A 10,120-nucleotide genomic window follows, 5' to 3' on the forward strand; every position below is an offset into this window, starting at 1 on the left:
TCAAAGAGGGAGGGAGGAAGAAAAAAGAGAAAAAGAAGGGCCAAACAGGAAAGGAAGAGGGAAAAAGCGAAAGAAATGCCAGCTATTAAAAGGTGAGGCTTTTTAAAAGATTGCAGAAGACCAATTGCAGTGCTCTCTGGCCCCCACCTTGCAGCATCTCAGGGTCCTGCCTGCCTGCCTGAATCTTAGCTTTGAAGGTTTGCCAGTAGAGGCCCCTTGTCATCATGAGGGTTTGTACACTGTGTGAAGATGTATTTGCTGCGATTGGTGTAATAAAAAATTGAATGGCCAATAGCTAGGCAAAGATATAGCGGAGATTTTGGGGGAGAGAAGGGAGGAGGAGATCCGGAAAGGAAACAGGAGATGAAACTCCACATGACAGAACATAGATTAATATAAATGGGTTCATTTAAGTTATAGGAGAGAGTTAGGAACAAGCCTAAGCTGTAGGCTGAACTTTCGTAATTAATAATAAGCCTCCGTGTTGTAAGTTGTGAGCTAGCTGGTAACCCAAGGAAAGTCTGCCTGTCCAGTTGGGCACCCCCTGCAGAGGCGAGAGTGGATGAACCTTTCCAGCATGTGACCCCCACTCTCACCTTTGATTCTCTCCTTCATGTCTCAGATGACTGACCTGACCTGACTGGTCAGGAAAACCCCGTTGGCCAGGGCCTGAGCCAGGGGACAACCTGGGCCTCCAGTGCCCGACTCAGACATCCTCTTATGTCTTCCCTCCTCCCAGGCATCTGACCCATTTGTCTGGCCCCTCCCACCAAGATCTTCAGTAATTGTCTCCGGTCTGCTATTTTTGTGTGTGCATAGGATCCTTGAAGATCCGAAGAAGCCATCAGATTCTAGGATAGCCACCGTGTGGGTGTTAGGAATGGGACCCCGGTTCTCTGCAAGAATGCTTGTTGCTCTTAATCACTGATCTTTCTTTCTAGACCCTGTCTCTGGTTTTTTGTTTTGTTTTGTTTTTTTGTTCTTTTTCTGAGACAATCCTAGCTGTCCTGGAACTAGCTCTCATAGACCAGACTGGCCTCGAACTCACAGAGATCCACATGCCTCTGCCTCCCCAGTGCTGGGATTAAAGGCGTGTGCCACCACCACCCAGGGGGATCGCCTCTGGTTTGTTTTAAGGTGAGGGGCTGGCTAACTTCTGCCACATGCCCTAGTTTCTCCAGAGGTGGTATTTCAATAGCCGGTTGCCTGCAGGAGCTATTGTGCTACTTTCCTGGTGGATTGGTTAGGACTGTGGGGATAGGGGATGTGACCACCTGTCACAGGCTAAAAAAGTCAGACAGAGGTCAAGCCACCATGGAGACCTGGCAGAGGATGACACTTCCGAAAGTGGGGTTGGAGAGCAGGAGGAATAATCTCTCCTCAGCTCTCACCAGGTCTAAGGGGTCCAGCCCCTCAAGGCACTCCTCCCAAACCCAGGCCGGGAAGGCTGGCCGGTTGAGTTTAGAACAAAAGGCAGGGGAAGGCGGAGCGGTGGGGGGTGCGGTCCCGGCGCCGGCGGGGGCGGGGCGAACACTATAAGGGGCGGCGGCCCGGCGCGGCCCAGCAGGCCCAGCAGCCCCGGGGCGGATGGCACGGGCAGCCTGTCTCCTCCGCGCGGTCTCGCGCGCCCTCCTGCTCCAGCTGCCTCTGCTGCTGCTGTTGTTGCTGCTGCTCCTGCCGCCGCCGCTGATGGCCCGACCCAGGCCACCGGTGAGTGCCCGCTCTCCTCCCCGAGGGAGGGCTGGGCACGCGGGCTGGGCCCACTGGTTGAGCTTGACCCATAGAGCGTCCTGGCTACCCTAGCACAATCGGTCCCCGAAATGCCTTTTGGGTCTTTCTGGCTTTGATAATGAGCTTCCCGTCGCTGGCAGTGTGCAAGTGGAGCCTATGCGGCTGGTTAAGTGAGACTGTGCGCTGGACTCAGCTTGGGGATCTGCTTCTCCAGCCCCAGCCAGGGATGCAGGAGTGTGTGTTGGTAGAGGTAGCAAAGGGAGTGGGTACCAGGGCTCCTTGTTCATCACAGGAAGGAAGCCAAGCAAGTCTCAGCGGGGAGGTCGGGGGTGGCAGCCTCCGGTGAGCACCCCGGCAAGGTATGTACATGGATGGAGAATAAAGGAAGAGCTAGGGAAGGAGAAAATGGGGCCCAAGTTGAGAGAGGTGCCCCACCTGCAGGAGGTGAGTTTGGGAGACTTGGGGCCAACAAAGAATGCACGTGAGAGAGACAGTGTGTATGAGCATCAGGTGGCAATCAGAATAAGAGGGGGCACTGAAACTGGGTGCTGTAGTCACTCGGAACAAAAATCACGGAGAAAGGAAAGGGGTGCAGAGAAGGCAAAAGGAGAAGAGGGATTGAGGGACTCACAGCCTGTGTGTCCCAGTGGCTACATCCTTCTGCCAGGGTGGTCTTTGAGGCACCTGTCACAGTAGCTGAGCTGGGGCTTGAGCAGGGACCAACAGTACCCACTGGGTACTCTGCTTCCAGCCAGCTCAAAGAATGATGGGAGAAAGGTATGAGAGACAGGCAGGTGTCCTGAGACTATCCCTTGGTCTAGCCACACTGGCCTTGGGAGCAAAAAGGTTTGGAAAGGGGGTTGGATATGGAAGGGGATCGTGGATCAGGAGCCCTTTAGACAGAGTATGAATTTCCCTGCCCTAGAACTTGGAACAAAGTCGCTAACACCCCTGACCCCCGAACCCCTACCTCCACCACTGCCTTGGATTGGATTCATGCATTTGGGAACTGGAGAGATTTTTGAACCATGAAACCTTGCGTGAATGCCCTCCCCCTGACCCCTCGATCTATAAAAGGGACAAAGCAGTAGGGAGCACCAATGTCTACTGTTGGCATTTAGGATAAAATGAGGCAAGGCCAGGCACACTGGAGAGACAGGGTTGTTAGCTGTTAGCTGTAGCCACTCTGATGCTTGCACCGGATAGGGTCTCAGCTGAGGAACTGTCACTCTAGAGACACCTCTAGTGTTTTTATCCCTAGATGTCCATCAACAGGGTCAAAAGAATTCTGTAAATATTTATTCAGCCCAGCCCCCAGCTTTCTGAGTTGTTGAAAGCCCCACAACCTAGTGGCCAGGGAAACCTGCCTTCCCTTCTGGAGCCAGCGGGGGAGGGGGAGGAGGGGGTGATTAGAAGCACAAGGATGGAGTCTGTGTACCAGTTGAGTGTGTGACTTGGGCTATTTTCTTGCCTTCTCTGATGCTCCCCTGCCTCAGCACAGTCTAACCAAGTGACTGCCTCACAAGGTTGCCTCCTACAGACCCGCACTGTCCCCATTAAATGAAAAGCAAACTGAGGTTCAGGAAGGGACACCACCATCCTGGTCTTCCCCAGTGGCTTCCTAGTCTGGGGTCCTTCCCATGGACTGGATTGGGCAGTACTCCTAGGACTGACCTTGGGTGTCTGAGCTATGTCAGGAGACCGGGTCAGCCAAGAGTCCCTTGAGTGTGTCTGAGGCTGTGGATTGGCATCTGCCAGGCCGGAGGAGGGTGAGGCAGAGTGAGTTAGGCCCCTCCACAGGCCAGGCCAAAGGAAGGCTGCTAACTGAGAAAGAGGGAGTGCACTAGAAACAGAAGTGCTTCTTAGGAATGTGAGTCTTGGAGACAAGCCAAGCTGGTGGGGAGCCGGTGAGTTCTGAGGAGAGGCATCAGCCCCAGGTCTGACCCCAGCTCTCGTCTGGCTTGCTGTGTGATCCTAGGCTAAGTCTTTAATTTCTCTGGATTCTGTTCCATGCTCTAGGATATTGGGTATTTAGGATAAAATTAGAATAGTGACTGCTCCCCCAAAACTTTCGAGAGCTATAGGTGAGGCCAGGGGTTCTCTGAGCTTACCAGTCTAGCTGTTTGGAGTCCTAGGAGGACTGAGAATTTGGGAAGAAGAGATTCCCCAGTGTGGGAGTACAGGACCTAAAGAGGTAGAGTCTGGGAAGGACCTCTCCATGTAAGATGCAGCTGCCGGGTTTACAGGATGCCTCTCAGCTCCTTCTGGCACTACTGCCGTCTGAAAGATGGAGATGTTGAAGCTCAGCAAAGACAGTGTCCGGGTCACCAGTGATAGAATTCAGAAGTTCACAGCTTCTGGCCATGACCTTGGTGTCTCTCAGGGAAGGAAGTGGTGGAGATGGGAAGGGTTGTGTCCTTTACCTTTCCTTTCATGGCTTCTATGCCAGCCTCACTGGGTGGCAGAGAAAAGACACCAGGCTGACAGGCTAGACTTTGAGCTGGGAGGGGCTCCTGGGGAATGACAACACCCTGCCGTTCTTTGAGAGGGTCACTAGACTGTCCGGAAGAGCTGCACAGGGGGCTGGAGAGATGGCTCAGAGGTTAAGAGAACTGACTGCTGTCCCAGAGGTCCTGAGTTCAATTCCCAGCAACCACACGATGGCTCACACCCATCTGTAATGAGATCTGGAGCCCAGAACACTATATACATAATAAATAAATTTAAAAAAAGAGCTACATAGGAGAATCTATCTCTCCCCCTTGCCGGGTTGGATAGGCCCTTGTGGGCCCTTGTGGATGGTCATATAGAAGAACCAGATCCACATCTTCACAGTGATACTTTGGAGTCCCCAGGTGGAATTTCAGTGATTACCTGTGCAAATTACCCGTTTCCCAAAGAAGAGAATTGCCTTCTTGTCCCTGTGGGGAGAATGTGGAAAAACGCAGTTCTAGTCACGGTTGCCATCTGTGCTCCTGGACACTGACAGGGTAGGACTGGTCCCTACCCTCCCTGCATCTCCTCTACTAGAACTGGAACCTCATATGGATGGGGTGTCTCGCAGTAGTAGAGGACAAGTACAGTCAATTGCCAGCACCCCCAAGTATACCATCTAAAGGGCAATCTCACCTCAGTGACCTGGTGCCCAAGGTCTCGCTAAGTGTCCAGCGTGCTTCACCTTGTGTTCTCCAATCCACACTTACTGAGAGTCTTGTCCCATTTGTTAGGTAAGCCAGTCCAGGGCCACACTGCAGGCTGTAGCCCCTCCATGCTGGGGGAGGGTCATAGGAGCATCCTCAGGAGCTTCCCAAGTATGTTTGGAGAATACAGTTAGGGCTTCAAGGCTCATGTTCCCCTAGTCTCAATGTGTTCCCATGTAGACCTCCTTAACCTGGTGGACAGGAGCTGGTGACAGACGGCCCAGGGCCCCTCCTGTAGGGCAGGAGGAAGAGGAGAGAGCTTGATGCCTTGGAACAAGTATCAGGAAATCAGAGACTCAACCTAAGGGCAGTGGACCCAGCCCTGTGCCAGCACACCTTCCGGCTCCTCCATTTGCCCAGCAATTCAGTGGGCTAAGCATGCTGCGCTGAAGAACTGCATCTCAGTCGAACCTTAGGCCCTGGGGAATCCGAACTGACTTGATTTTTGCATCGTTCTTTCTTGCCCAGGATAGCCACCGTCACCGCCCCGGGAAGAGAGGGCCGCAGCTCCCACAGGCAGCTCTGCCTAATAGCTTGACTTCTGCCCCATCCTCCCATTGGGCCCCTAGTCCTGCTGGTGGCTCCAGACTTCCACGATGTGGTGTGCCTGACCCACCTGATGTGCTGAATGCCCGAAACCGACAGAAGCGCTTCGTGCTGTCAGGAGGGCGCTGGGAGAAGACAGACCTCACCTATAGGTAGGGACCAGAGGGCAGGGGAACAGGACTGCATGTTATCCTTACACCTTCATCCCGAGATGCCCAAGGCCACATTCACACAGCGCACAGCCCTTCATGCCCACTGACCCTCCTCCCCCGGCCGTTCATGAACCGATAACCTGAAACCTTGGTCTAGACAGATGCAGAATATGATGTAAGCCAGGCCAGGGCCTAGAAGAACCACAGTGCCTGCCTAGGGGAAGATTTTAGACACTCAGGCTTTAGTAGGCCCAGGTCTGGGACCAGTAGTAAATGGGACAGAGCCACAACCCTGGTAGATTGTTCAAATCTACCAATTACAACTTGGGCCTTTTAAAGGTGGACACAAGTAATGATGGACTGCTTGTTGGTGACCTAGGAGGTCCCTCGGCAGATGGTGAGGAAGCTGAGACTTAGCCTGAGAGACAGTGGTCTAGGGTCATATGGCATTGGAACTGGGATAGGGGTGCAGAATTCCCTGGTTGGGGAACCAAGTTCCAGTACAAGGCTCCTCACAGTGAGTTGTACTCCCAGGTCTTGGGACCCCTGGCCTTGTATCTTTCCACTCAGTGTGTAGTATATCAAAACATATACAACCCCATATAAAGGTGAACCCACGTCTAGAATCGGTTCTCTAAGCCTGAGACCCAGGGCACTCCTGGATGCAGCTCTGAGTGCACACACCCACTGATCATCCAGAGGCAACACTTCTTATGGGGAGGAGGTGAGACAGGCTCTCACATAAAAGCCCCAATAGCCTCAAACTCACAGAAATCCTCCTGCCTCAGCTTCTCCAGTGCTGGGAAGAAAGGCATGGGTCACCACACTCAGCTCTAGGGGAAGCTTGACTCCTCAGTCCTCAGGGGCTTCCTTGCCCCATGCCCGGGCCCCTCCACCTCCCTCCAGGATCCTCCGGTTCCCATGGCAGCTTGTAAGGGAGCAGGTACGGCAGACGGTGGCAGAGGCCCTCCAGGTATGGAGTGAGGTGACACCGCTCACTTTCTCCGAGGTGCATGAGGGACGCGCTGACATCATGATTGACTTCACCAGGTGAAACCTGTGGCCTGGGACCTTTCTGGGAACACATCCCATTGTCTGCAGCCTCTAACTGTGTTCTTCCCCACCCCCGCCCCCAGGTACTGGCATGGGGACAACTTGCCATTTGATGGGCCTGGGGGCATCCTGGCCCATGCTTTCTTCCCCAAGACCCACCGAGAAGGAGATGTTCACTTTGACTATGATGAAACTTGGACTATTGGGGACAACCAGGGTATGTGCTGGAGACCCATCTTGCAGATGAGGAACTAGGAAGCCCTTAAGCTGGGGTCTAGAGATTAATTTGACAACTGGCAGCTGGCAGTGGAGGTTGCTAACTCACCACCCCTTTTTCCAGGTACAGACCTGCTACAAGTGGCAGCTCATGAATTTGGCCATGTTCTGGGGCTGCAACACACCACGGCAGCTAAGGCCCTCATGTCCCCTTTCTACACCTTCCGATACCCACTGAGCCTCAGCCCAGATGACAGGAGGGGCATCCAACACCTCTATGGCCGGCGCCAGCCGGCCCCCACCTCCCACACCCCAGCCTTGGGCTCCCAGGCTGGGATAGATACCAACGAGATTGCACTGCTGGAGGTAAGATCAAGGTGGGTGGGAAGACGGAGGTAAGACTGGCCCTGTTCCCTTCGCACCCCTGCTGGCCTTACAGCTCCAGTATGTGTTCTTTTCTGGCTCCTCTATCCCGCCGTAGCCGGAAACCCCACCGGATGTCTGTGAGACTTCCTTTGATGCAGTTTCCACCATCCGAGGCGAGCTCTTCTTCTTCAAAGCCGGCTTTGTGTGGAGGCTGCGCAGTGGGCAGCTGCAGCCTGGGTATCCTGCTCTGGCCTCTCGGCACTGGCAAGGATTGCCCAGCCCTGTGGATGCAGCTTTTGAGGATGCTCAGGGTCATATTTGGTTCTTCCAAGGTGAGTGGGACTTGGAAGTCAGTGACAAGAGGACTCGGGGACACAGTGGGTAGGGAGACAGTGCCCTGCGGAATTAAAGCCAAGGGAGAGTGTGGTTCACTCCTTGGGCACAGCTGAGAGTCTCCCAGAGGTGGCAGCTCTGAGTAGCACCGAAGTTCTTGCTTGCTGCAGCTGTGTGCTGATGTATCCAACCCCCAAAGCCACTGTGCGGGGTGGGGCTTTAGAGATGAGGACTCAGGCTCAGAGGCAGTATGACTCCGGTAAGGTGGGAAGCTTGGAAAAGGCAGAGCAGGATCTAGGCACAGTGGCCCTGGAGCCTGTGATTTCAACTCTCATCTGGCAGAGATGACAACCTAGAACCTTCCAGGTGGCAGGACTTCATAAACACAGGTGAGGCATGGGAACCCTGTATAGGCATTCCAAGGTGGCCAAGGGGCCTGTTACAGGTGGGCCAGGACACAGGGTGGTCAGCAAACATCCTCAGTGGGCAGCCCTCTGTTGACCAGAATAACCTTAACTTGTGCTTATTGAATCCAAGTTTATCTTCTCAACCCAGCTCATCCCAGCTGGTTCTCACATCCCTTGTGGGGTATGGTCGCTGGGAAGGCACTATTAGCCAGCAGTGTTTTGCAAACAAAAGAAACAGGCTGGGAGAGTCCCCGGTGGTGGCCAAGCAGATCCACAGTGATTGGGCATGGCAGTGTGGCTTGGCAGCTTCTGGCAGCATCTTCTCTCTGGCAGGTGCTCAGTACTGGGTATATGATGGTGAGAAGCCATTCCTAGGCCCTGCACCACTCTCTGAGCTGGGCCTGCAGGGGTCCCTGGTCCATGCTGCCCTGGTCTGGGGTCCCGAGAAGAACAAGATCTACTTCTTCCGAGGTGGAGACTACTGGCGTTTCCACCCCAGAACCCAACGTGTAGACAATCCTGTGCCCCGACGTGCCACTGACTGGCGAGGGGTACCTTCCGAGATCGACGCTGCCTTCCAGGATGCTGAGGGTGAGTTGAGGGTGAGGTAGCTGGGGGGAAGCCAGCGTAGTAGTCCTCACACTCGTACACAGCAGTGGCTGTCATCCTGGGTGTTGGCATCGTGTGTCATACCACTTCCCCACCTCCAGACCTCATGAGGCCCAGCCGGACAGGTGCTGAGCCCAGTGTCCGCTTACCCAGCCTGACTGCCTTCTCTCTTCAGGGTATGCCTACTTCCTGCGTGGCCATCTCTACTGGAAGTTTGACCCTGTGAAGGTGAAGGTTCTGGAGGGCTTTCCTCGCCTTATAGGTCCTGACTTCTTTGACTGTGCAGAGCCTGCCAATACTTTCCGCTGACAACACCTTGGATGCACTCAGGGATAGTGACCCCTGCTAGGCCACCTATGTCATTAAAGAGACCCACCGCCTCCATCTTTGTGGCTCTGGGCTTCAGGCTTGGGACAGACAGAGCTTATGTCTCCTCAGGGGAGTGGGTAGGAGTATGGGACCGTTTGCAGGGATGGCCATGCTGGTCATGGTCACCTATTAGCAATTGTCTCAGACTGGGCAAAGGTTTTGGCATGACTTAAAAATAAGGTCAGTCTTGGGCCAACAATATCCCACTTAGGTAGATTATGGCCAACTGGGCTGCCCAAGGCCTCCATCTCTGCCCCTCGAAGCAGAACTTCCACATGAATGCAGGGACCACAGTAGCATTCTGTGTTTGTAATGAGGTTTCCTGTGAGTAGTGGTGGTGGTGACGAGATGCCCAGGGTACCTACCATTCTTTCCCAGCCAAGCAGCTGGGCCTCAGGGCAGTATCTTTTCTGATATATCAGCTCTGGGGAGATGCTGGACTGATTATCTTCTGGTAGGTGAGTCAGAGATGTGTTTCCTGGCCAAAAGGTACACAGCCAGCCAGCCAGTCAGCCAGCCAGGGAGGGAGGCAGCTGCTTCCTCCCAGAGACAATGAACCTCAGAGGCCCCACATACCTCACAGTCTTCCCTGGGGCCATTTCTTCCCGGGGGGGGGGGGGGGGGGGGTTCTTCCTAGCACAGGTACCTTCCAAAGCCATGTAAATGTGTATACAGTGTATAAAGCCTTTTTTAAAAAGCAGAGACTGCCATTAAACATGAGTGTTTTCTAAGCGTCTGTTTGTTTTCTCTTTGCAATTGCAGTCAGGATTTGGGAGATGGAGTTAAAAAGCCTTCACACTCTAGACAGTTTCCTGGGTTAGGCTCAATGTTTAGGGTTCTCCTACTCCATTCCTGCAGAGGAAGGGGGTACCTGCAGTGGCTTTAAAACTGACTACCTGTATCCTCCTTTGTCTCTTTCCTTTTTTGTCCAAAATAGTGGTCATTTTATCTGACCATGCCTAACTACCCATTCCTTTGGTGGGGGTGGGGAGTGTATGGTCTCATAGATCCCTGGCTGTCCTAGAACTCAGAGATCTGCCTGCCTATGACTCTGGAGTTCTGGAGTGTTAGGATTAAAGGTGTGAGCCACCATGCTCACACCTTCCTTTCAACTTAAAACTCTGGTTCCCATGGCTGT

The 10,120-nt window shown here is 53.7% G+C and overlaps 1 protein-coding gene across 2 annotated transcripts; it reads left to right on the plus strand.

Moving 5' to 3' along the window:
* The first annotated feature begins 1,545 nt into the window (after positions 1-1,545).
* Mmp11 (matrix metallopeptidase 11) lies at positions 1,546-9,571 on the plus strand. Of its 2 annotated transcripts, XM_041635077.1 has the most exons (8): positions 1,546-1,710; positions 5,400-5,629; positions 6,536-6,679; positions 6,766-6,899; positions 7,023-7,264; positions 7,380-7,596; positions 8,338-8,595; positions 8,789-9,571. In XM_041635077.1, exons 1-8 carry the CDS (start codon positions 1,588-1,590, stop codon positions 8,920-8,922), a joined length of 1,482 nt encoding a protein of 493 aa, XP_041491011.1. In that variant the 5' UTR covers positions 1,546-1,587; the 3' UTR covers positions 8,923-9,571. The 2 variants fall into 2 exon arrangements, with proteins under 2 accessions (XP_041491011.1, XP_041491014.1); XM_041635080.1 differs by lacking the exon at positions 6,536-6,679.
* Positions 9,572-10,120: the final 549 nt, after the last annotated feature.

Source organism: Microtus oregoni, unplaced genomic scaffold, assembly GCF_018167655.1.
Source record: "Microtus oregoni isolate MIOR12 unplaced genomic scaffold, Mior012 000046F_ref0000063, whole genome shotgun sequence".
Taxonomy (NCBI): domain Eukaryota; kingdom Metazoa; phylum Chordata; class Mammalia; order Rodentia; family Cricetidae; genus Microtus; species Microtus oregoni.